Here is a 27869-nt window from a genome sequence, read left to right as displayed (position 1 = left end):
CTTGTTGCTGTCTCTGCTCTGATCTTTGTCAAGCAGTAAATTTACATTATGTTTGACCTGACAAAAACTTAAAGTAACAAAGTTACATTTCAAGTTTTTATAAAAGAGACAACAGTCAGACCAATAAAGCCTTAGGGTGATAAAATAGTGCCCTGCCTACCACTACCTATTTTGTTGTTTGGGTTCTTACTTCTTTCAGTTTGATGCAGAGCTAACATTTATAAAATCAGTTGTTACAGACTTACAGAATAAAAGTAATGCTGCTCATGTTTCACTGAAAACTGCACTCTTAATCATTGAAGAAACATAATGAAACCTCAGCCTTGTGCCTTTGTTTCACCAATCAGATTCCTCACATAAATGTAAAAATATTTTGGAAGCTTACCAAGCTTGCCATGGCACAAGCCAAGTCAAGAAAATGAACCTTTTGTTGCAACAAGGAGTAAGCTAGCTGCAATTTCACTCTTAAACTAAAATTACCTTAAGCTTCAGTTTCATTATATCTGCATGCTAATTTTTTAAGAGAAAAAAAAGAATGGGCAAATAATTAGAAATACTCTTTTGAGTCGTAGTGGACATTTCGTAGTGGCTACGTTATGACTAAGAGTTACACTATATTGCCAAAAGTATTCACTCACCCATCCAAATAATTGAAATCAGGTGTTTCAATCACTTCAGTGGCCACAGGTGTATAAAATCAAGCACCTAAGCATGCATATTGTTTCTACAAACACTGTGATAGGATGCCACCTGTGCAACAATTTCCTGGCTCCTAAATATTCCACAGTCAACTGTCATCTGATGGACTAGTCTGGGTTTGGCAGTTGCCAGGAGAATGATACTTGTCTGACTGCATTGTGCCAAGTGTAAAGTTTGGTGGATGGAGTATTATGGTGTTGGGTTGTTTTTCAGGAGCTGGGCTTGGCCCCTTAGTTCCAGTGAAAGGAACTCTGAATGCTTCAGCATAGCAAGAGATTTTGGACGATTCCATGCTCCCAACTTTGTGGGAACAGTTTGGGGATGGCCCCTTCCTGTTCTAACATGGCTGTGCACCAGTGCACAAAGCAAGGTCCATAAAGACATGGATGAAAGAGTTTGGTGTGGTTGAACTTGACTGGCCTGCATAGAGTCCTGACCTCAACCTGATAGAACACCTTTGGGATGAATTAGAGCGGAGACTGGGAGCCAGGCCTTCTTGTTCAACTTCAGTGTGTGACCTCACAAATGCGCTTCTGGAAGAAAGGTAAAAAATTCCCATAAACACACTCCTAAACCTTGTGGAAAGCCATCTCAGAAAAGCTGAAGCTGTTATAGCTGCAAAGGGTGGACCAATGTCATATTAAACCCTATGGATCAAAAATGGGATGTCCCTTAAGTTCATATGCGAGTCAAGGCAGGTGAGCGAATACTTTTGGCAATATAGTGTATGTTATGAAGTGAGGCATCAATTTTTTGGATTCATCAACTCTGGACGTTACACTAAGCTAGGTACACAAACCGTTTTAATTAACTTACACATCAATGCATGTTTTTATTAAATCACACTAACCTGCATTATTTATTACAAAATTTATTCAAAATAATTCCACACATTTTAACACAAAATAGATATTAAAAATAAAAAAAATTACAAAGCAAACTTTGTAAACCTCTATCTTTTTACAGTGTTTGAAACTTGAGCCTAGTTCTACATTTTATTATCTAATAGTGATACTGATTCAGTGTTTGTCCTCTATAAGGAATGTTTGGTACCCACATGTTTAACATGAAATGGAACATCCCAGTAACCAGTACTGAGCACCTTAAACACCTTTGAATACCTTTAGTTAAAATTTAAGTGTTGAGATTTTTCAAGGGAAGTGCTCAGAACATTTTCTCAGTTGCTATCTTTTTACATTCTCTACCAAGTGTACATAAAAACAGTTGTTTTATGACACCTTCATGTTTGTGTGTTTTACTTTTCCTCATGGTCAGTGTCCATATAGCACAAACATAGCTGCTCCTTTGAGAGCAAGATCAGAGAATCTCCACTGCAGTGCCAGGTTAGTGAGTGGACTTGGAAACCACCTGGCAGGAAAGAAAAAGAAGCAAGCTTGATAATATGCATTTACATATAAACAGAACAAAAGTGAATAGCAAAATAATTGTGCAATAAGAAAAAATGACTATGTGCTGCTAACATTCAGAAGCCTCATTAAATTAAAATACAAATGAAAGCACTTCATTCCTCATCTTAATCTGAGAAAGCTTTTCCTGCTGCCTCCAACTCAAGTTGACACACACACCCATGCACATAGCAGAAAAGTCCATTGAAAATTTCCAGCATTGACGAAGTAGGGCAAACCAAATATACAGATTTCTTTCCTGACATCCACTATCTTGGATGTCTGCAATAACCAAGCAGGTAACAGGTTGGAACATATACAATAAGTGGATGACTGGATTGATGATGTCATTTACACCTAGTTTTCAGGGCTTTTCATTTTTTATGTATATCCTGCTTACCTCAGCATTTTCTCTTAACTGTTTTGTTTGCATTGTGTATACGCTACATGTTTGTTAATGATACACACTTAGGGATGGAAGAATCCTCCACCAAGAAGCTCTTTGCACCCCACCCCCCTAAACCACATGGTATATGAACATGACAGGAGTTAATGTGTTAAAGAGGCTTTAGTTTGTCACCTTCACTGGGGACTTGGACGGAAACACATCCTGCAGGGGACCACAGATAGAGTTTGGTGTTGCCAGTACAGAGTGCCAGACGAGGGCGTTGTGGATCCCACTGAAAGCAACGCACAGCTGATGACTGCTCAAGCACAGCTGCCAGGGCCATCTTCTGTACGTCCCACACCCAGACAGCACTGGCCATGTTGTCTATAGTTGGAGAAAGACAGACTGACTTTGAAGTCATTCTTAGGCTATGGAGCAAAAGATCACTGGTAGAATAATCCTTTTCTATTAAAAATTAGGTAAAAGTATTTTATGTCAAAATGTCTTTATTCAATTTTTGATAGATTAACTTTTAAAAGTAATCAAAATGAACAGAAAATGTAAAAGAAAAGAAAGAAAGAGTAAACAAAAGTAAGAGAAAAGCTCTTCTATGTGCTTTAATACGGTATTACCATGAGCAAGGTGAGAAAATGTGAAAACATTATAATATAAATCAACAACAAGGGGAAAGGGTAAGGTAGAGATTAGGAGGGTTACTAATTTAGGGTGTTGGCATTAAATTGGTTTGAACAATATTCTAAAAAGGAAATTTCTTCACTGAGCCCTGAACCACGCATCTGATTTTTCCTAGTTGAAAGAATGGCATTCACATATCAAGCAAGAGTGATGCGGAAGAGTTTGTGATTTCCAGCTAAGGAGGATAACCCTTCAGGCTAATTATGTTGAGAATGCTATCAAATCTGATTGATGCCTCATTATCCCACTGTTAACAGGAGCAACCCCAAAAATTGCAATGGCTGGGTCTGTATCAACTTCTCTTTCACATACAGTATATGAGAGGGTGTTGAAAATGCGTAATTTTGGGCAAGTTCAAAACAAGTATCCTAAAGCAGCAGGGGCCTGATGGCATCTGACACAAATTGGGTCTTGACCAGGACACATCTGGGCCAGTTTAGCTTTACAAAAGTGACAGCAGTTAAGAGTCTTCAACTGTAATAGTCTGTGCATACATAAATTGATTATGTATGAACTCTTTCAGGGGTTCTTTCCTAGATTTCCTCAGAAAGTTCAGTGCCTAAGTCACCCTCCTACTGTGCTTTCAAGTGCCGCAAAGAAAATTAGGTAAAGTAAAATGAAGGGTGAATGCTTACCATTTTTGGTTGCTAGATAGCGACTGTCTGAGCTGAATGCCAAAGCAGAGACACCGATCTTTGGGTTGGCCCGATCTGGGTCTGGTTTGATGACAGGAATTTGGACTGGTGGTGGACAGATTTCATCTGACAATAAAGATTACATGTTTAGACAAAACTGGTTCACTGACCACAGTAGTTCTAGCCAAACTTGTACATATATTCTAATAACTGCAAACACATATACATTTGCTCTGGGTGCTGAAGAGGTTGGTGCCAATTGAAATGTTGTGCAGCGACAGGTCATCACTTCCAACAGCTGGCCTTCTCTCCACTTCCTTATACACAATCTAGAAATGCAATAAAAGGTAAGTCAACTGCAGTCATTTCAATTTTATCATGAAAGCTCAGAAATACTCACAGCCTTTGTGTTGTTAATGGTTGCTGGGTGCTCAAACTGTGTAATGTTCTTCCATGTGATATGATTGAGAATGCGGACCTGTTAAAAGGGTACACACTGCGGTTTTGTCATTTCCTTCAACTGATACTAAAAAAAAAATTACACAACAAATTGCAGTACAAATGTTAACATTTTTGACACTTTAGATATAATGTATACGGCTTTTAATGTGCATAAATGACTTCAATTTAATTTGACTTCAATTATGTCACTTGAGTCAGCAAGTTGGGTCTGCAGACTACAAGTTTGAAGATGAAAAAAACCTGTGGGTTTTTTGAGTCCACATAATGGTTTGAGAATTGCCCTTCCAAGTAACACTAGCTATTAGAAGCACAACACACCCAATTACTCAGCTCTGGCTACTAAAATTGCATTGTGGTTGATGTGAGCATGTAAAAAAAAAAAAAAGAGGTTTTCATTCCAATCTTTCATTTATAAAATGCCCACACTGAGTCTAACAGCTGCAGTCAAATTACAAAGTTAGATAAGATGTAAATAATTTGACTTTACTCGCACAGTGCCCTTGAAGTCTTTTTAACACAGCTGGTGTAGAAGTTTTTAACACATGGCTTTACAGAGATTACCTGTACTTTGTCTATTGTGCTGTGTCAACACTCTAAGTGATATCCTTATTCACTCTCATCAGCCATAATCATGTGGCTAATGTCATGTTGTGGCAAGCTTTAAAGTGACACCTGATAATTCTTCATCATCGGCCACCATTATTCATGTGATCTCCTTACTTTTTCATCGTAGCTGCCGATGGCCAGAAACTGGCTGCTGGGGCTCCAGGTCACAGACTTCACACCCAGAGACCAGTCATAGGCACTGTAGAATGACAGCAACCGGCCATCTAAAGAATACATCAACACCTTGTACTGTGGGGATTAAAGACATATGTAAATGAAAAAATAGGACTACTCATTGTCCTGCCTCTGACATTAGTAGGCTCGGGCTTGGTCACTTTATATAGTATTGTAAGGATGGCCCACAATAACAGGTGATTCCATTAAAACAAACAACTGATTCACTTGTTTTTTTTCCAGTTTTGTTTATCGACTTCAAGAACTACATTTAAATTGATTTTCCAAGAAATCTGGCAGTTGTGAATGTTTTGTAAACAGATAGATGATATAAATGTGCAGAATTCTATTTTCAATACTGACACTGGCTATAAGCATTTTTTTCATATATGTGAAGTCTTATTTATTATAACATATTCAGTGAAAATAACCAAACTAAATTAATAAAGTCTTATCTTAGATCTTATAATAGTATTCTTAAAAGATAAAGAAAGAGACTTAACATATGTTCTTATTTGTAAAATATGATCTAATATTAAAATAACTTAAATGTAGTGGAACTCAGAAGTAAAACAGTTGAATGTGTTTATCTACTTTTAAGATAGCCTTTCAGTGCATTTCTACTCTGTGGTATTTAAGACTCAGCTGACTATTGTTAACCAAACAGTTCAGTCAAGTTTCTGTTTCCAAGTCTGAAAAGGGGAGTGTTGTGTTCAATCCTACACCATGAATGTGATACACTGAAGGATAAATTGGATGCAAGTTTCTAAAAAAGCTGTCAGATTAGTTATGGTATCCTATCCTCTTGCTGATCTTGCATCGATGAGACCAATGGCAACCAACCTCCAGGCAGCTATCCCACACAGCCAGCACACAACCATTGGGAGACCACTCCAGCCCTGCAAGATCTTGTGTCTCTGTCTCAAAGTGCTGCAACACAGTGGTGTTGAATCAATTTATGCTATGCAATCAAGAAAAAAAAAAGTAATTTCTTTGCATTCATTCTTTTAAACAAGAACCTACAAAAATAATAAATTTGATGTCAAACTAAATTCTCTAAATATATATACATCAAATATGAACATGTGTTAGTTTCCTTTACAACTTGAATAATGACAATTAAAACCACACTATTTTTTATCTACTACTGGCTTATTTAAATAAGAAATATCATGCTCATAAAATTAAGAAAAAAAAGTAATTTTGCTTACCCTAAGTAAATGCCAGTCATCACATACAAATACACTAACATAGTCTTTGCAATCACGGCGCTCAGCCAAAGCCATGTAGCAGCCATCCCTGCTGAAATCTATACCTGTATTTGAAAGAGAACAGTAGTTGTTTGTGAGCAACAGCAGGGTTTAATCAGAAAAAACATTAAATCTTACAATGATGTAGTAACAGTCAGAAAAAATAAATAGTGTACCAATAAGGAAATAAAGAAAACAAAACTATTAATCTCAAGTAGAAAGATTTTCTACAGTTACGTTAGACTCTTACAGTGCTGCAAAAAAGAATTTGCCCCCGCTATGCTGATGTTTTTCATATTTATCACACCTTAAATGTTTCGGATCATCAAACCAATTTTTATATTTCATACAGACAACCCCAGCAAATAGAAAATCTAGTGTTTGAATGATTATTTAATTTTTTAAGGGGGGCAAAATCCAAACCTATCTGGCCCTGTGTGAAAAAGTAATTGCCCCTGAACCTAATAACTGGTTGTGCCACCCTTGGCAGCAATAACTGAAATCAAGCATTTGCAATAATTGGTGATAAATCTTTCGCATTGTGATGGAGGAATTTTGGCCCATTTTTCTTTGCAGAATTGTTTTAATTCAGCCATATTGGAGGGTTTTCCAGCATGAACTGCCTGTTAAAGGTCACACCACAGCATCTCAATTGGATTTTAGTCTGGACCCTGACTGGGCCACTCCAAAACCTTAATTTTTTTTTTCTTGAGCCATTCAGAGGTGGACTTAATGGTTATTGCAGGTCGTTGTCCTGCTGCATAACCCAAGAGCGCTTGAACTGGAAGGCAAGAACTGATAGCTGGACATTTGCCTTCAGGATTTTCTGGTAGACAGCAGAATTCATTGTTCCATCAATCACAGCAAGTGGTCCAGGTCCTGAAACAGCAAAGCAGCCCCGGACCATCACACTGCCACACCATGTTTGACTTTTGGCATGATGTTCTTTTTATCAAATGCGGTGTTATTTTTACACCAGATGTAACGGGCCGCAAACCTTCCAAAAAGTTCAACTTTTGTCTCATCAGTCCACAGAATATACCTCCAAAAGTCTTGAGGGTCATCTCGATGTTTTTTGGCAAATGTGAAACGAGGCTTTGTGCTCTTTTTTGTCAGCAGTGGTTTTGGCCTTGGAACTCTCTCATGATGCCATTTTTGCCCAGTGTTTTTCTTAAGGTTGAGTCATGAACTCTGACCTTAACTAAGGCCAGTGTGGCCTACAGGTCTTCGGATGTCGTTCTGTGTTTTTTTTGTGACCTCTTGGATGAGTCATCGTTGCACTCTTGGGAGTAATTTTGGTTGGCCGACCCCTCCTTGATTTCAGTTATTGCTGCCAAGGGTGGCACAACCAGTTATTAGGTTCAGGGGGCAATTACTTTTCCATGTTGGGCCAGATAGGTTTGGATTATTTTTTTATCCTTAATAAAAAATCATCATTTAGAAACTGTATTTTCTATTTACTTGGGTTGTCTTTGTGAAATATAAAAATTGGTTTGATGATCCGAAACATTTAAGTGTGATAAATATGCAAAAAAACTCAGGAATCAGAAAGGGGGCAAATACTTCATCACAGCACTGTATAACTGTATGCAATAGTATGGTATCCTCCTTGATGTACACCTCCAGGACTCTGCATGCAGGTGAAACTGCGGCCAACCCCTCTCACCCTGAACATGGACTTTATGAGGCCGTTCCCTGGCAGGAGGCTGAGGTCCATCAGGACCAAAACCTTCCACCACAAGAACAGTTTCATTCCCTCTGCTGTCAGTCTATTAAACAGTACACCAATCGTTCCCCTACAGACTCTCACTAAACCTCATAACTAGCAGACAAAAATAACGCATGTTTATACAGACTTATGTGTTACATTAACACTCACTGGACTTTATCTCTACTGTTTAGAACTGCACTGTGTGGGCTATACTCATTTAGAAAAAAACTGCACTATAACCTATTTACCAGTAAACCTGCACATCTGTACACTTTCTTCTTCTTGCACATTTGTACATACTCTGTGATGTTAATACTGTATTTCATATTTTTATTTTGCAACTATATGTATACATTTTTTCACAAGAATCTCAGTCTAACCCCTTAATATTTAATATTTTGATTTTAATTTTAATTTTAATTTTAATTTTAATTTCCTCTTAATATCTTTATTCATCCTGTACTTGGCAACAAAACCTGATTCTGATTATCAAATCAAATGTTTTACCTACTTTATTTATCACTAATTATTTAAGGCTGCTTGTGAATTTCTTCCAATAAAACAATGTGACAGTTTGGTACCACTGGGTCGCCGGTATGTAGCTATCATGGCCACATTATTTATATGACGGCTGTGAGGATTCACAGGTTTCAGAAGGGCATAGTATTGCATGTGGAAAATGGGGAGAGTCATAGACCATCATTTTTCCCTAAGCTGCTGACAGGCCTGTTATGAGGAGCATGCCCCATTTACTGAAGAGGGGCACAGCTGTCAGCAAAGAGGACCATAGTTTGGCCACATATCCAGGGTTGTGCCACAAGGTAGAGAACAACATGTGATACATGGGGCATGAAGGCACTTAGACAACTGACCCTGTCCTCAGGTACTCCATGCATTACATTTGCATTCATAAGCCAGGAGAGAAAATAAACAAAACATTATTCTCATACTGACCCTTATGACATGCTTTGGGATACTTGATGTAAGACACTGCTTTAGTGCAGAGGGACCAGACAGTGACTCTCAACTGTTGAAGCAAAGAAAAAAAGACAGGGAAAATACAAATTGAGGATAATTTCACTTCAAATATTCATGACTTACAAGAGCTGATAACAATAAATACATACAATATATGTGTATATTGTCAAAAGAAAAACATAAAATAAAGTTTGGATATTGGTGTGCTAGTATGGTAATTAAAGATCTATAACCAATGAATAAACAGAGTGGGACATTTTACAGATTATTAAAAAAAAACATTTTTATCTCCCATCTGTGCCGACTTTGTAACTAGAGCTGAACGATTTAGAAAAATAATCTAATTGCAATTTTTTTCCCCAATATTGCATTTGCGATTTGTGATTATTCTTTAAGTTCCTCATCTTATGTATTTTCCAACAAACACAAGCAATAAATCATTATATATTATAACCAACACAATATTAGATAAAACTAGGGTTGAAATTGTTTTGAAAATATCTAATCTATTATCTATCTTGTGATGATTTTAACTCATATTGCAAAGAGGATGTGAATTATTGTATTTAAGTGAATGATAATTTTTATGTAATCCTCATATTTAATCAAAAAAATGTACAAAAATGAAGAAAGTAGGAATTTTGTAGACTGTTAAAAAATGGCTCTTGAATGATTGCATGATATGTAATTAATTACAGCTCTGCTGCAAAAAAAATTTTAAAACAGTATTTTGACTCAGATTTCAGATTAAAGATATTGCAACTTCTGTGATTTGTAAACTGCAGCAGGCCATATTGTGATTTAATCTAATTTTCGATTAATTGCCCAGCCCTATTTGTAACTGAGAAACATTGTTTTTAGATGACCAAAAACAAAGACTGAGCATGGGGCACCAATGGCCTGGCCAATGCCACCCCAAGCATTGAGGCTCAGTCTCACAAGCAGGTGGCCCAGGTTCAAGTCCTACTTTTGAGTCCCTTCCCGCATGACATTCCCATAGAATGTAGGAAAACTTGAGGTAGGAATGCATAGCATCATCAGCATGATATTGGTATTGGCAGGTTTTAGCATCAAGTGTACAGTAGGTGGTTGCCTAGGGTACTACACCATCAAGGAGGGCCATTGAGAGTCCTGAACATGTTTAACGAAGCCCAAAATGTAAAACTACCCTGCTCCTCCCTCAGCTTCAACTGACTCAGCCTCTCTTTGCACAGAGGATACTCGGTGTTCTTCATACTGAAAAAGTATTTACATCAGTATCGGTCAAAATGAGTTTGGAATTATCAGCACATCACATACCTGCAAAAAAACCCACTACTGTGCATCCCTAATATGAGGAAGTCGAGCCATTTGGTTACTGAGGTGAGCTTTTGAGTAGTGATGCAAAAATAGTAATGCTGGGTATCAGTGCTGATATCAAGCCCAAGAATTCATACTTGTACTCCCAAAGCATTGCATTATACACTGCCTGGCCAAAAAAGAAAAAAGTCGCCACCTGGATTTAACTAAGCAAACAGGTATGAGCCTCCTATTGGATAATTACTGCATAGGCGATTATCTTTCAGCTGGCAACAAGTCATTTAACCCCAGCTGATGCAATGAGTCACTTCTCATTTCCTAAACAATGGATTTTTTCTTCCCTAATGGCACGGGCATATTCCAAGATGACAACGCCAGGATTCATCAGGCTCAAATTGTGAAAGAGTGGTTCAGGGAGCGTGAGACATAATTTTCACACATGGATTGGCCATCACAGAGTCCAGACCTTAACCTCACTGAGAATCTTTGGGATGTGCTGGAGAAGGCTTTGTGCAGTGGTCAGACTTTCCAATCAACAATATTAAAATTAATGCAACACTGGATGGCAATAAATCTTGTGACACTGCAGAAGCTTATCGAAACAATGCCACAGCGAATGTGTGCTGTAATCAAAGCTAAAGGCGGTCTGACAAAATATTAGAGTGTGTGACCTTTATTTTGGTGGCAACTTTTTTTTGGCCAGGTAGTGTGCTTGGTATTATTTTAAAGCATGAAGTTAGCAATTTGGTGATATTTCAACTTTCATAAGGATGAAAAAAGCAGAGGAAAATGAAAACTATGCACTGATTGTCAAGAGGAAGGATACAGAACATCCAATTATAATAAAAAAAAAACTTTTAAAACAATTCTAAAACAGTCATGGTGGAGGATGAAAAGGAAAATGACAAAGCGGTTGAAATAAGGACATATTTTGATGTGTGGGGATAGACACACTATTGATTTGTTACACCAAAGGACAAGAATGACAGTGAAGTGTATTCTGTGCTTAGGGCAGAAACAACTCTCAGCTGCTGTGAGCTCAGAAACAATTTTTTCCAAACACATGCAAAGACAGCAAAGTTTTTATTGGCAATTTAGTTACTAAGTCTCAGGGGAAAAGGAGGAATGCAAAAGTAATGTAAACAGTAGTGTAACTAGTCGCTTTTGGTTGTGAGTAACTAATCGAACTAGTTACTTGAATAGAAAATAACTACTACCATGTAATGGATTACTTTTTTGAGTTACTGCCCTAACATGAGTCTCTACATATAAGTAGTTGCACTCATACTCTTTGAGTAACGTGGTATCGGTGTATCCCTACTTTTGAGTCCAATCTGTGTATCGTTTGGGAAAGGGCAGAGACTTTGAAAAAAAAAAAAAAAAAACTCGGACTGTTATTGGATGAACGTTCTGTCTGTCACATCTTCCCAAGCCAATCAGAGCAACAAAACATGACGTCATAGCTACTACCGAGGTGCGTGTGTGCCAAGGAATAAGCTCCATACAGAACTGCATAACGCAAACCACGTCGACTACAGACAAGTCGGTACATGATTTTTGTTGTTTTTTAAAAGAAAACAACTCAGTGTTGTTCTTTGTTCTTCTTTTAGTTCTTCTTCAAGTTCTGATAAAACTGACGCTATAGCAGCATCCATGCTAATCTCTTCCACCATAATTGCACCGGCCTCTTGTCGCTGCTTGCTTACGTCACGACTCTGCAGTGCCCGAATGTACTGCCCATCAATGCTGATTGGTCCTGTAACTTTTTAACCGATGGATCTGCCAACGAGAAACATGAAAACGTGCGAATCCACCTGCTTTGCAAGGTTATGCATTGTAATAGCAATGTCTAAAACTAATTTTAGATCAACCCAGACAGAGAAAGAGGTGGTGCTGACCCTAACACTGAAAAAAGCTACATTGTGTGGACTTGCAATCATACCAGGCATGCTCCTAGGTATATGCATAACTTAATTTCCATATTCAACATGGAGGTATCAACAATTTTTACCAACATCATTTTTTGGAACCAGGTTGTATATGTTTAGGTCAGATTCAGAAAATGGACTTGAGCTTGTATACCCCTTTTCTAGTCGTCGGACTACTCAAAGCACGTCTACCCATTCACAAGTCTTTACTCCATTCACTCCAAAAGCATTCACTGATAACAGAGGATGTAGGGCTGGGCGATATATATCGAGTACACTCGATGTATCGCAGCTTTTGCCACACATGATGTATAAAATTATTATATCATGAACATTGAGTATAAATTGCAGTATGTGGAAGTTTTGAGCCATCAGTGTGCAATTCTCGCTGGAGTTTGCTTTTCCCATTGTCAAGGAGAGTGATAGTGATAAATAAACAGGAGAACACTCACCCCCCTGCCCATCTGGAAAACTCACCTCCTTGCATGCATGTTTTTGAGTGAAGGAAGTAAACAGAGCGGCAAGGCGAGTTAGCGGTGTTCAGAGATGGACAGCGAGAAACAGCACGGGATCAGTCATCTGGCAGTGTTTCAGAAGAGGTTGAACTAAACACAGTAATCGTTCAAATATGCTGCCAGATGATGCTGAGATAACAGCGGCCGTAACACAACTCATCGCCAAAGACATGACCCCAGTGTTGTTAAAAAGCCAGGATTTAAAAATCTCATAAAAAGACACACACCCTAGAATTTGCCTGGGTGCAAACATTTTTCTGAAAACTCCCTGCCAGAGTTGTACATATCAAAAGAAAACAGCCCAGCAACTAACATACCTAATCCACTTTGCCGTAAGTACGGAGCATTAAGTTTTGTGTAGGTTTGCTTTACCCTTGAGAAAAATAATAATTACATAATCAGCAATAGTAAATATAACACAGAAAACATTTCAGAACTTTCCATACACTGTAAAAGACAGAGTATTTCACAATTTATGTATTTTTTATTTGTAAAATACTGATAGAAGTCTTTTTCAAAATAAAATGGTGTGCTAAATTTGACTTGATATTGATTTTTTACCCTTTGTGCATACAATCTTTTTAAAAATCCAACAGAATGGTCAATTTTAATCACCAAAGTGGTGTTATTTATGGCTGAATTAAACATTATAAAGCTACTTAGAGGACATTTCAAAATATTGGGATATTTATCATGTATTACGATATAGCAAAAATATATTGTGATATTGATTTCAGGCCATATTGCTCAGCCCAAAGATGATGCTATGGAGACTGTCTATTAGTATTAGCTAATCTCATTTAAACGCATCCATACCCATATACAGGTGCATCTCAATAAATTGGAATATCATCAGAAAGTTGATTTATTTCAGTAACTGAATTCAAAAAGACACTTGTATACATTCATTACACAAAGAGTGATATATTTCAAGTGTTTCTTTTTATTTTATTTTGATGGCTATGGCTTACAACTAAAGCAAACACAAAATTCAGTATCTCAGAAAATTAAGAGTACCGTGAAGAAGATCAATATTGGAGACTCATGGTGTCACATTATAATCAGCTGATTAACTCAAAACAACTTCAAAGCATTCCGCAGTCTTTAAATGGTCTCTTAGTCTGGATCAGTGCTGACTTGACAGATGTCCAGAAGACGACTGCACAAGGAGGATAAATGGTAAATGGACATGAGATGTACAGACGGATATAGCACTTTTCCAGTCATCCAACTACTAAAAAGTGCTTTTACACCGCAGGTCACACCTACTAATTCAACCACATGTTCATTTTCCCAGAATTTGCTATGGATGCTATGGAGAATGGGTCATCAGTATTAGCTAATCGCATTCGTACGCTGCCATACCCAATTGCACACTAACAACAAAGCAGTTGGAGCAAGCTGGGGTTAAGTGTCTTGTCCAAGGACAGATCCACTGCAGGAGAATATGAGTTTCACTTTTTGAATAGAATTATTTTTATTTTCTGAGATGCACCTGTACATACCACCGATGAAGCAGTGGGAGCTAATTGGACACACAATGACATGTGACTACAGGAGCTGGGGAACAAACACATGACTTTCTGATTGCAAGACAATCAACTCTACCTTCTGAGCCAAAATACAAAAACAGGATTAGGGGTTGAATTTTGATGTAAACTCTGCTAATTGTCAGTTTTGGCAGGAGCTACTGAATACCAGTCACACTTCAAAAAGATAAAGGCTCTCTGCAAAAGTGAAGCATATTTTAACCCGATGAGATATTTTGCTCCTTTTCAAGACAAAAGCAAAACACAACAGTCCTTAAGACACTTGGCTCTGGGTTTTAAACATGACATGGACAAGAACAAAGAATGTTTTTCCTGAAATACATTACAATACATACAATTACTTAAATTCTCTTCTAAAAATGAAAATGTTTAACATGAAAACATCGGCCTGTTCTTTATTCTATGTTCATTTAAGGATGTGAAGAGACAAATATTTAGGGCTGACAGCCTCAAGTCAATTGGTCGATAACCTCATGTTCGACCAAAATCCAATTAGTCAAACAATCGCACATGCTACTTTAATCAGAATCGGAATCCATTATTTGCAGGGGTGAGAAGGAAGACGTCATGTGTTTTTTACTTTTTCAGTTATCCAGTGTTACAAAATATAAATTACAAAAAAAAAAAAACTATGAATATAACTATTCAAATATAGTTTACTCGAGCCTTTAAGAGTAATTAATTACAGGTTAAATAACCAGAAAGTCAAAACAGCGTCACTAGGACCCTCCCACCTTAGAGGAGAGCAAAGTCCGTGAAGCACGCTTATACTCCGTTTCCTGTTAATTGACAACTTGTCGAAAAAGTCAGCGGTGTGGCAACATTTTGTTAAAAAGGATTATTATTCAATTACAACACGAGGTGGTTACACTGAAAAAAACATAAGATTTTTAAGTTCATTTGGGTTCATTTTGAATTTTAATTACCACCTAAATGCACTGACTACATTGTCAGTGATAAGTTTGATGTAGAAATAACATGAAGGGGATTTTTTTCTTTTGTTTTGTTTTGTCTTTTGGTCCATCCCACGATCAATCAATTAATTGATGATCTGGTGCGATTTCAGTCGACCAAGTTTTTCTTTGGTTGACTACAGCCCTACAAATATTACTTAAGTGACAAGGCTTTCATCATGGTGTCCAGAAAGACATTTGAACTGAGCTAAGTCTGTCATCTAACTAGGCCAAAGCGTTGACCCTCCTGTTTGGTCAAGACATCCAGCTGTGTAGGCCCTGTAATAACACCTCACTGCACACTTCCTGGACATCCCCTTAGACATGATGCCATGGCAACCAATGTCAACACTGCTCAAACACAAACACTCTTACTCTTCTTAGATGCCATGAACCTGTCATACAGGGAATGTGGGGAGATCAAGCCCCGAAAGGCAGTGTAACTTTAAACTTGGTGGAGGAAGGGTAGCATGAGGAAAATAGGTGGGAAATGCTTTTCCATGTGGGGCAGTATGCAATGAGATCCTTAGGTGGTAAAGCTACACTTTAGATAAAGTATCCTCACCAAAGGTGAGCAAAAGATTATGGACATGGGCTGGGGACCTCAGGGTAGTGTGAAAAAGCAAAGCTCAACAGCACCAGCTGCTGTTCATCAATCAGAGATAGAAAAAGTCACACCTGTGACTACGTTAGAATAACTGCAGCTGGTGATCAAATTACACCAGATTACAGACAAAACTATTTTATTGTTTTATATTATATCTCTACATGTACCAGAACTCCTCATCTTGAGATGCTTCCTGAGGTGTCTTCACGTTTCCACTACATTTAAATGTTCCAAGAGGTTTCTAGATAGGGCTGGTGTAGTGAGACACTTGTCTTTCTTAGCATGGCCTGTTCCCATAATCAAAAGCTGCTCATGTAAACTTCAACTGACAAGTAACCACAAAAAAATCTTGTTAAGACACAGCTAAATGCGACAAGTGAGGCTAAATTCTGCCATCAGTTCCCCTTTTACTGTCTATCAGCAAGTATTCATACAGAGAAAACCAAAGAATTAGAGAACATTCCCAGCCAGACAGCCTGTAGGCAACATAATAACTATGATCAGTTGTGGACAAAAGTTACTGACAGCAACTCAGAACAAAATATATCTATCAGCCATTCTTGTTGCGCCCCTCAGCAAGTGCCAAAGAATGGCTGAGTGTATTTGATGCCATATAGGCCTGTCTGTCAGCAGAAGATTACACTGTAAGCATTCCACATGGGGAGCAATCTCAAACCAATATAGCGTATTTCTCCTGTTACAGCCTCATGATTCTACCAAGGAACTCACAGCACTCACACATAGGTATGAGTGAGGTATTGCCCCATGTAGCAGAGACGCAGCTGTCTGTGTTTGCTGTTTAGTTCAGTAGCACTGTCGCCAACAATGCTACATGTTAGCGAGGCTCCAGTAGTACTGGCCAAGAATGCTATCGCTAATCCTATCCGAACAATGTAAAAACCATTAGTGCAGTCAAGTGTAGTGCTGTCCTTGGCTTGAGTTTTTCCACCCTCAGTTTATCACCCCTCAGCTGGTAAAGGTGGATTAACATGAATGTGTGAGTGGCATTTGGTGAGGTCCCAACACAAACAATTGGAATTTAAACAGGAGATGACTTCCATAAAGTCTCACAATTCAGAAGCTAGGTCTCTAACATGGTGCACTATTGTCAATGTGTCCTTCTAATAAATCTGTGAAATGGTGCAATACCACATTTGAAAACTGTTGTAAGTATGTCTAAATCAAACCATGTCTACTTTAAAGCATTTAAAGACTTCAAAAGAGCATGTCCTGCTGCCTGGAAATGAGGGACCAACCTGAGTGCGACCCGGTCATACATGTTCACCAACAGAAATATTCTTAGTCCTGGTAATCTCACAGTATCAGAAGTAATCTTTTATGTAGCATCTTAGAAATTTGTCGACAAACATACAGTACACTGTTTGCTGTTTAACAGAAAATGTTGGAAAAAATCCAAATACTCAGAGCAAACAAAACAGTTTTAGTGACACATAGACAAACACATGCACACACAATCTACAGCACAGACAGCTGTCCCTAAACAAGTTAATATAGCAGCCTGTTTATGAGTGGGGCTGAAATTTAAGCCTGACACGAACACCCGTCTGGCACAGTCTTAATGAAATCTTCGGCTAGGGTGAAGGCAAGTTCAATGAGGCCCTTGGCAATGCAGTGCCTACTCTGCCTCCGTCAAGGTAGTTAACACCCTTGACAAAGCAGTTCTTAACTTTTTGCAAAATTTTAGCGCAGGGAAAAGGCTCAAAATGCAATGAAAAGCTACACATAGTACATGTACATCTCAAAACATTAGAATATCATGAAAAGTTCAATATTTTTTGTCACTCATTTCAGAAAGTGAAACCCATATATAAAATAGACTCATTACACATAGAGTGAAATATTTTAAGCCTTTATTTCTTGAAATTTTGATGTTTATGGCTTACAGATAATGCAGGTTTCAACAAGTCAAATTTAAGACTTTTTTTAAGACCATGATAAATACAATTTAAGACCCATTTCATATCCATATTGGCAAAAAAAGTAAAAAAGACATAAAGGAAAATCGGAGGCCCAGAATTACTTGCCAAGTATAAGTAGGGCCCTATGAAATCTGTTTTATTTTTTGCCAAATTCCTTTTTAATGTTTTATGGAATTCCGTTTTTAAACCTTTCCACTAATTTTACCAGAAAAAAAAGAGTGTCTTGTTTATGTAAATGAATCAAATGTTCACTAATTAAATAGAAATAACCTTAAATTTATAGAATAAGGGCCACAGTTGGCCCAGGAGCCATTGTTTGGATAACCCTGACATAAAATAATTATAACCAGTGTAACAGATATTTCCAACATTTAAGACACATCCACGTGTATAATCACATCCTAACTGATGTTTATAATGCAAATGAAGAAATCCTTCTGTTCTCTCACCACAGACAGTGATAGTAACTTAATAAGAAGGTCACATTAAAGTTAAATGGTTAGTAGTAAACCTGTTACCTAAACTTTTATTTACTCTCACAGTCTGTAACAGTCCATGCAGTTTGATGCTGCATTGTTCTACTCCTGACTGTAATGGTTCTCTCCTCATCTCCCTCGCTGTCTGTCCGTCTGCCTCATATCAGACCGCTATGTTAATCCAGACACGTGCTGGCTCGTTAAGCAACCAAAGGGAACTACAGTATCTACAGGATGAATTATTAAGCTAACTGTTATTTGAATTAAACATCATTTACACTGCAGGACTTCATAAAATCTCAAGTCCGTCCGACTTGATTTTGAGCCTCCGAAGAGTGAGCAGTGTGCCTCACGTGAGGTGAAGCACACCGCTCAGGTGGTGTGGTGAGGTAAAATAACTCGAAGCACCGATGAGTCTTCTTGAAGGTGCAACATTAAGTCCCACGGTACTGGCCCGTATGGGGCTACATGATATTTCCCTGTGTTTCGTCCAGCCGCTTTGACATGCTGTTATTGTTTAAGAGGGGGCGGGGTGAGTAAGGGACAAGTTGTGCCCCACTTCAGTGTTCCCTCAGGGATATATTCCTCAGATATACGTTCCTCTTTCTAAAAAAAAAAAAAAACCCACAGCATTTCAGTCAAATTCATTCAATTTACGTGATTTCCGCTTTATTGGCCAATTCCACGATTCTGTCCGCAATTCCGTTATTTCGTTAGTAATACATTAAGAATACATTTTTAATACCTTTAAAAATCGTATTTAAGACATTTTATGAGATTTTAAGAGAATTTTAGACATTTTAAGGCCTTAAATTCAAATTATTGGATTTTAGACATTTTAAGCCTTTTTAAGACCCCGCGGATACCCTGCAATGAAAACCCAAAATCCAGTGTCTCAAAAAATTAGAATATTGAGAAAAAGTTCAATATTGGAAAGTCATAGTGTCACACCCTAATCAGCTAATTAACTCCAAAGACCTGAGCCTTTAAATGGTCTCTCAGTCTGGGTCAGTGGGATACACAATCATGGGGAGGACTGCAGATTTGACAGATGTCCAGAAGACAGTCATTGACACCCTCCACAAGGAGGGTAAGCCACAAAGGTCATTGCTAAAGAAGCTGGTTTTTCACAGAGTGCTGTATCCAAGCATATTCATAGAAAGTTGAGTGGAAGGAAAAAGTGTGGTAGGAAAAAGTGCACCAGCATAAGGGATAACCGCTGCCTTGAAAGGACTGTCAAGCAAAATCCATTCAAGAATTTGGGGGAGCTTCACAAGGAGTGGACTGAGGCTGGAGTCAGCACATCAAGAGCCACTATGCACAGATGAATCCTAGACATGGGCTACAAATGTGGCATTCCTCATGTCAAGCCACTCCTGAACCAGAGACAACGTCAGAAGCATCATACCTGGGCTGTAGAAAAAAAGAACTGGACTGTTGCTCAGTGGTCCAAAGTTCTCTTTTCAGATGGAAGTAAATTTTGCATGTCATTTGGTAATCAAGGTCCCAGAGTCTGGAGGAAGAGTGGAGAGGCACAGAATCCTTGTTGCTTGAAGTCCAGAGGGAAGTTTCCACAGTCAGTGATGATTTGAGCTGCCATGGCATCTGCTGGTGTTGGTCTACTGTGTTTTCTGAAGTCCACAATCAACGCAGCCATCTAGCAGGAAATTTTTGAGCACTTCATGCTTCCTTCTGCTGACAAGCTTTAAAGAGATGCTGATTTTATTTTCCAGCAGGGCTTGGCACCTGCGCACACTGCCAAAGGTACCAAAAGCTGGTTCAATGACCATGGTGTTACTGTCCTTGACTGACCAGCAAACTGGCCTGACCTGAACCCCACAGAGAATCTATGAGGTATTATCAAGAGGAAGATGAGAGGCACTACACCCAACAATGCAGATGACCTGAAGGCTGCTATCAAAGCAACCTGGGCTTCCATTACACCTGAGCAGTGCCACAGGCTGATCGCCTCCATGCCACGACGCACTGCTGCAGTAATTCAAGCAAAAGGAGGCCCAACCGAGTATTGAGTGCATAGAAATGAACATACTTTTCAGAAGCCTGACATTTCGGTGTAAAATATCCTTTTTTAAAATTGATCTTATGTAATATTCTTATTTTCTGAGTCACTGAATTTTTGGGCTTTCATTACCTGTAAGCCATAATCATCGACATTTGAAGAAATAAAGGCTTGAAATATTTCACTCTATGTGTAATGAATTTAAATAACATATGGGTTTCACTTTCTGAAATGAGTGACAAAAAATTTTGAACTTTTTCATGGTATTTTAATTTTTTGAGACGTACCTGTACATTGAAAACATCCATCAATGTTTTTTAAAGTTTCTTACTTAAATATAGTTTAACTTCATTTGGCCTTAAGTTATAAGGATGTTACAGCTTGTCCTAACAGCATGTGAGCATTAGATATTGCTTCACGGCGTACAGCATTGTATGCTTGCTGTCAACACAGCCTCTGTTATATGTTTACTTCTCTTCCCGGTAAATTGCAGTTTTCACTCAAACAGTATGACAACCAGCGCTTTAATTATGAATGTGGAGAAAGAGAAGTGAGGCACTGTGTATTGACCACCATTTGACAGCGCTGAGTTAAACAGTTTTGCATTGTGCAGACACTAGGCAGAGCACAACTTTTCAACCACGTATGGGGGGGATTATTAATGCACCACTATGTCCATAGCAGGACATGCTATTAGGCTGAATGAAGTAGAATACATGTCTTTGGCCTTTGATTATAGAGCTGTTTTTCAGTCAGTATATTCCAGTTTTTAATAGTAAATAAATAACTGACATAAGGCATAAAAAACAAGCTCCAAAAAATATTTGGCACCGATCATGACAACAGCTACAGTGCTGTGAAAAAGTATTTGCCCCCTTTCTGATTCCTGATTTTTTGCATATTTATCACGCTTAAAGGCAATTTCTAAATGATGAGTTTATTTATTAAGAGTAAAAAAAAAAAATCCAAACCTATCTGGCCCTGTGTGAAAAAGTAATTGCCCCTGAACCTAATAATTGGTTGTGCCACCCTTGGCAGCAATAACTGAAATAAGCGTTTGGGATAACTAGTGATGAGTCTTTCTCATCACTGTGGAGGAATTTTGGCCTACTCTTCTTTGCAGATTTGTTTTAATTCAGCCATATTGGAGGGTTTTCCAGCATGAACTGCATGTTTAAGGTCACACCACAGGATATCAATTGGATTTTAGTCCGGACTTTGACTCGACCACTCCAAAACATTGATTTTGTTTTATTGGGACATTCAGAGGTGGACTTGCTGGTATGTTTCAGGTTGTTGCCCTGCTGCATAACCCAAGAGTGCTTGAGCTTGAGGGCACGAACTGATGGCCGGATCACAGCAAATCGTCCAGGTCCTGAAGCAGCAAAGCAGCCCCAGACAATCACACTGCCACCACCATGTTTGACTGTTGGCATGATGTTCTTTTAATCAACTGCTGTTACTTCCAAAAAGTTCAATTTTGGTCTTGTCAGTCCACAGAATATTTCTCCAAAAGTCTTGGGGATCATCAAGATGTTTCTTTGCAAATGTGAGACAAGCCTTTGTATTCTTTTTTGTCAGCAGTGGTTTTGGCCTTGGAACGCTCCCATGGATGCCATTTTTGCCCACTGTCTTTCTTAAGGTTGAGTCATGAACACTGACCGCCACTGAGGCCTGCAGTTCTTTGGATGCCGTTGATGAGTCGTTATTGCACTCTTGGAGTAATTTTGTTTGGCCAGCCACTCCTGGGAAGGTTCACCACTGTTCCCACTTTTCTGCATTGGTGGATAATGGCTCTGACTGTGGTTCGCTGGAGTCCAAAAGACTTAGAAATGGCTATGTAACCTTTTTCAGACTTATAGATTTTAATCACTTTGTTTCTCATTTGTTCTTGAATTCCTTTGGACCATGGCATGGCACAGCAACCCCCACTGCCCAGGAAGTGAATCGATTCAGAGGATTTGCTGAATCGATATGGAGGGGGGGGGTATTGCAATGCATCGATTAATCTATGTTTTTACCCACCCCTAACGGCGAGTGTGCACTGCTGTCTCCATAAACAAGAGATTTAAAAACCAGCGTGGTTTAATCGAGCTGCATTTTATCAGAGAAAACAACAGGGGGTTAAAACAAAGAATAATGTGGATTAACTGGAGGGACTGCAAGGTTAGAGAGCTGATCACACTGTACAGGAGAGGAGAGAGCAGACACATCTCTGCTCACAGCAGCGTCTGAAAAGTTCCAAGATGTGTTCATGTGAGCTCGGTACTCTGAAGTTTCCGACCTCAAACGTAAATATGTGCGCTGTGACACTGTTTAAAGTCAGACCTCCAACTCAGAAACATGGAGGAAAAAAGTCTATTGGATCAAATACTTTTCACAATACTGTATATGACCTGTTTTATGCATTAAGCACGGAAATAAGATATAATCACAAATGGTCAGACACGAGTGGTAACATAAACAACAGAATTTGTGAACTGCTGTTCAAAGATCTATCCACTTGCAGTTTGATCACCCAGAAGGGCACAGAAGAATTAATACCAGGTGTTAACTGTCTCTACAATCCCTCTCACTCTGCAGAGAGTAAGTGATGAGGCAAAGGGGAGAGTTGTGCCATTACATACAGATGAGGATGAAATCCACCCCCCTCAATGAAAATTAAAATTTTAAGTGTTTCTCAAGAGCTGTTAAACAGAGAAAAGTATCTTTAATATGACCTTTCCAAACATCCTCATTTTATTTTGGATGCTTACATTATTGTACTTTACACACAGAAATGAAATGATTTCACAAAATCTACCAGGACCTGAATTATTATTCGACCCCTGATGCCAATAGTCAGTTGTCTATCCTTTTTGGTGGATACCAGCCTGCAGTTATTTGTAGTAGCTTTCAACAAGTCTTCTGAGGAATACCAGCCCATATTTCGTTGGCCAATCTCTGAAGCTCCTTCAGATTTGATGGTTCTCTGTCATGGACCTGGTTTCACTTCACCCAACAGATTTTCAATTCATAGAGACTACGATTCCTGACTTGGCTAAGTCCTTCACTAGAGTCTTGGTAGTTGTCTTTAGACACATCTCTCACCAGTTTCCTTTCCAGACTCTTTGAAATCTTTCTCTTCCTACCTCTGCCAAACTTGTTCTTTACTGTGTGTCTCTTTCAATTTCTTGATATTTCTCACACTTGAAAATACTGTGATAACTCTGTATATCTTTCTCCTGCTTTGTGAGCATCAACAATTCTTTTTGACCCTGGTAGTTTTGGTTTTTGTGAAATAATTTTGTTTCTGTTTGCAAAATAAAATAATGTAAGCATCCAAAATAAAAATGAGGATGTTTGGAAAAGCTGTGCAAAAATTCTTTGCTCTTTTTAACAGCACTTAGGATACTACATGTTGATTGGGGGGCTAATATTTTCATTCTCATCTGTAGTTTGTAAGTCCCTTGCCTTAAACAAGAAACACAAGATTGGATTGGAACTGAGTCTCAGCTGCCCATTTATATTAAGACACCAGTTTGAATCAGAGAAAAGATGTGATGATAAAATCCTACAAAATGATTATTTTATATTTCTATTGTAGCTTACTAACCCTTTAAAACTTAACTTCTCTGTATTAAGAATCAAATCTGATATTTTCTATGAAGCACATAGAAGGTATAAAAAGAAAATGTAAAGAAAACAATATTAACTTCAGTAAGCAGCAGTAGAAAGGGTACATCAAACGAGAGCTTTAGAAAAAAAATCTGAAATATAGTACTGATCATTTTAACTTGGCACTGTATTGCTTTGATTGCTTCAACATAACACGACAGCCAGGCAAGTCACACACAGACTTTCTAAGAGCTAAGCTACACTGTATGCCATACCTCCTGGGGGGGGGGCTCAGTCTTTTCAGTTCCATTCCATTCCATTTTTTTGAAGATGTAGACAGACACAAAGCAGACATGCCACAGACACTTGCACCCCTTGCACCCTTCTGCAGACCAGACACTGTTGTGTGTTGCACCACAACACCTGTCAAATGATTCCTGGAGTCAGGTTCAGCGTGACAGACACAGCCCACCATGGTACCCCCTTCATATTCCACATGGTTTGAGGGTAGCTGCTAGAGCTTCACACCCCTTACAGCATGTGCTTGCGATGGAGTGAATTTAAACTAGGAGTCAAGAGGCATGGAAAGGAACTAAATGCATCTTTATTAGTCTAGGTTTCATTCTGTAGACTTTAATAAACACCACACAACATCTCTGGCCTCTTTTTGTTTATGAGCCTTTTTTGCATAGAAAAAAACAACTGGTACTGATTTTAACATAAAATACAATACTTGTGTATGACTATAAGCAGCCTTGCTATGTCAGTGCCAATAATGCCAATATGCTAGTTCAGTAACTCAGGAAAAACATCATCGTTCTGCAAATAATGTCGTATGAACCAATATCAGTAGCCAATGTTAATCTGTTGTGTCTATTCAACTTGATGCTGGAGTTTAGCAAACCTAGCAGCTGGTTTAGAGTAGTGATTTACTATTGGGCAGAAGAAGACCTGCTGGACACACTAACCTGATGTAGCCGTCAAACATGAGAGAAACGCTGCCATTTCAGGATTGTTACACAAAAAGAAGTAATCTAAAAAAAGCACTCCCATCAGCTAAATTGTTATTTTAAAAACCAATATCAGCATCAGCCCTGATTTGAATAACTGGTGTATCTACTGTAAAAAACCTTTTTGTCTGTATTTTTTGCTGGCCCTCCAACTTGTGACCAATGCCATCGCACTGATAAAGAATGGAGAAAAAAATAACATCCTTTAACTCACAGCAGTAGATTGGTGTTACATTTTATCTGAGTACCTCAGAGGGCTTGATATTTCTAAAAACACAAGTCTTAAAAATGATTTAACATAGTTTGCTTCAGATTTAATCCCTAGACTATATCTTTACACCAGTGATTTTCTTCTTTTCTGCTTCACGTTTGGTAATTGATTAGAGCCATTATTTGAGCAACAGAACATCTTTCATTAGACTTGCTGCCAACAAAAATACTGGTGTTACACTGGCAATACACATACTCATTGCATCCATGTTTGAGTGGTATTTGAAACCCATGTATGACAGGATGCTTACAGGATGGGAGCTATGAAATCAGGCTGAATACATGCATCAGGTGGGGGGGTATAGGGGCGCTCAAGAAAGGCTCTGGTGTCTGGCTATTTTCAGGTCCCCCTTCCTTGTGGGCCAGCAACAGTTGAAACCAGACAAGCATATTCATGAGCACACACTCACAAACCAACTTCACACTTACATGGAACTCTGTGGTGTTGAGAATATGACGTCCATCTGGACTCCAGCGAGAGGAGAGTAGCCCTATTGAGCCTTCATCAATCTTACAGTGCCAGTCTGGTTGTTCGAGAGACCACACCTACAGAGACAGAAAGAGGGTGGCAAACAGACAGCAACCATCACTGATGACATCCTTTATCAGCCTAAACAAGCTTTCAAACTGTAAGAAACTCCTGAGCATCAGAAACCATGAAAGACTGGCGCTGGATACCCTTACAAAGGTAAGATATTTGTAAGGTGATGCACATGTAACTGATGTAACACAAGTATGCAGAAGTTGTTCTAACTGCCTTAGCTCTTTGGTTAAAAAAACACAGTGGTTTCTTGTACTATTTCAGCAAATAACTCAAACTGTCTCACTAAGATGCTTCATTGATATATTAAGATAAAAAATAAATTAAGTATATTTAACAAACTTAAATAAATCATAAATCAACAGCTTAATAATGTGAGCCCTTTAAATAAGGTTTAATTAGCTTTGCATTAAATGATAGAGTGCATTGTTAAAACTGTTCAAAGGTCCTCCTTTAGATGTCAAATATTGTATTTAATTTCTAACAGCAATCTCTAGTTGTTTAATGTTTGGTGTGAATCCCCTTTAATATTATGTATTATGTATTTTTTACATCAATAAACTGCTGAAACTCAATTTAACAGTACAGCTATGAAAGTTTGACAAACAATGAGTAACCAGTCAATTCACTCAAATGAGATGGAAAAAAACAAAGCTTTAAAAGCTTGTTGAGACCTATTTATCATGTAATTATAATCTTCAATGCTGTATAACAATGCTAAGAAATGATTGATGACAATTGTTTGCACTATGTTTAAAAATATTAAAAATATTAAACATCTTTTTACAGGTTATAGTTAAAGCAACTGAACACCATCTAGCCTAAGTGAAATGAATGAATGAATGGAAAAAAACAGTATTTCTTTTGTAAACATAACCATATTTCTGAGTTTTATCTAAAAAGTTATGAAAAAATGCCTGGTAAAATCAAGAATGCACAATTCATGTTTACATATCTCAATATTGTAAATATTTTCAGGCAGATCTCCAGCTAAATAGACAAATTCAAAAATAGAATTTTCTGCCACAAACAAAACATGTCTGCCATCAAGCATGTAACTGGCCAGTCTTCCCATTATACCCTCACTTTACTGAGTTCTTATTTTAGCATACCTGTACAATTCCCCTCTTGTACATGGCACAGAGGATAAAGAGAGAATCAGAAGACCAGTCCATGTATGATATCTGGTCCAGACAAGTGTAGAGCTGTTGAATCTGCAGGGTGCTCACATCTCGCACCACCAGTCTGTACTGCACACAGGTAGCCTGAGGAGTACAGTCCAAATGACAAGAAAAAGACTTTAAACACAGTTAGGTCTGAACAATTTAACCAGAAACTTTACAATGACCATTGAAATAAGTAAAATGTGCAGTCTACTCTGCGAAACTACACAAGAAACAGCGATGTTTTAACCTCTTACCAAATATTTTCCATTTGGAGAAACTTTACAAAGTTGATTGGATTGTTTGAAGACCTCGGAGAAGTTCATCATAAAACGGCAGCCCTTTTTGGAAAAATAACATGTACAGTTGAAAATGTATACTCTGCGCGCTTGACATGACACAGCTGTTATCTCAATATATAATCACTTGGTGGCGCCCTAATACCACTTATCGCTTATTACAGTAAACACAAGACACAAATACTTTAAAACCAAACCCCGCCACAGTTCCGTTATTAGCAAAATGATAACAATCACAGTAAACAGATAAAAATGTTTAAGTCCATTTCAGAACACAACCTAAGCAGAGAGCCGAGCTACAGGTAGCTAAGTTAGCCTAGCGGGTGGGCTAACGACTGAAAGAATAAGTCAAAGCAACAGAAAGCGAAGCTTTAGTGGTGACTTTTAGTCGTTTTTTCCACCTCAGTGTGGAAGACAATTGCCAAAACGCAGACAGTAAAGCTAGTAGTAAATAATCACAAGACTCATTCAAACATCTCAATAGCATGTAACGCAATTAGCAACGAGCCTACCAACCTAGACTATCCGTGCTCTCCGTGGTTAATCCTCCCTTTACTGGAAATACAGTCGCCGTCGACGATCAGAAGAACTAACAACAGCCCAACAAACAGTTTAGACAAGTTTTTTTCCTTCGCATGACTGTCGACGGGTGGTCAAGCCGCTGATAACTGTTGCTAGTTTGTTTGTAAGAGTAAA

The 27869-nt window shown here is 38.3% G+C and overlaps 1 protein-coding gene across 1 annotated transcript; it reads right to left on the bottom strand.

Annotated features, from left to right (window-relative positions):
• Positions 1-1331: 1331 nt before the first annotated feature.
• Positions 1332-27869, bottom strand: wrap73 (WD repeat containing, antisense to TP73). Its single transcript, XM_041800438.1, has 13 exons — positions 27690-27869; positions 27132-27215; positions 26824-26976; positions 25600-25716; positions 8982-9054; positions 6278-6381; positions 5910-5996; positions 5007-5141; positions 4225-4302; positions 4051-4153; positions 3825-3950; positions 2686-2877; positions 1332-2067 (listed from the first exon to the last, which is right to left on the bottom strand). The coding sequence occupies exons 2-13, from the start codon at positions 27201-27203 to the stop codon at positions 1955-1957; spliced, it is 1353 nt and encodes a 450-aa protein (XP_041656372.1). The 5' UTR covers positions 27204-27215; positions 27690-27869; the 3' UTR covers positions 1332-1954.

This window comes from Cheilinus undulatus, linkage group 11, assembly GCF_018320785.1.
Source record: "Cheilinus undulatus linkage group 11, ASM1832078v1, whole genome shotgun sequence".
Lineage (NCBI taxonomy): Eukaryota > Metazoa > Chordata > Actinopteri > Labriformes > Labridae > Cheilinus > Cheilinus undulatus.
This window is presented reverse-complemented; position numbering and strand designations above follow the sequence as displayed.

What these genes read in the sequence shown, in the direction of transcription:
- wrap73 (XM_041800438.1), bottom strand. Translation starts at nt 27,203, where the DNA reads ATGATGAACTTCTCCGAGGTCTTCAAACAATCCAATCAACTTTGTAAA. An exon ending in TCAACACCACAGAGTTCCAT is followed by an intron (nt 9,055 to 25,599) that starts GTAAGTGTGAAG and finishes TTGCTTCAACAG; the next exon opens with TTGAGAGTCACTGTCTGGTC. An exon ending in TGTGGGATAGCTGCCTGGAG is followed by an intron (nt 5,142 to 5,909) that starts GTTGGTTGCCAT and finishes TAATCCCCACAG; the next exon opens with TACAAGGTGTTGATGTATTC.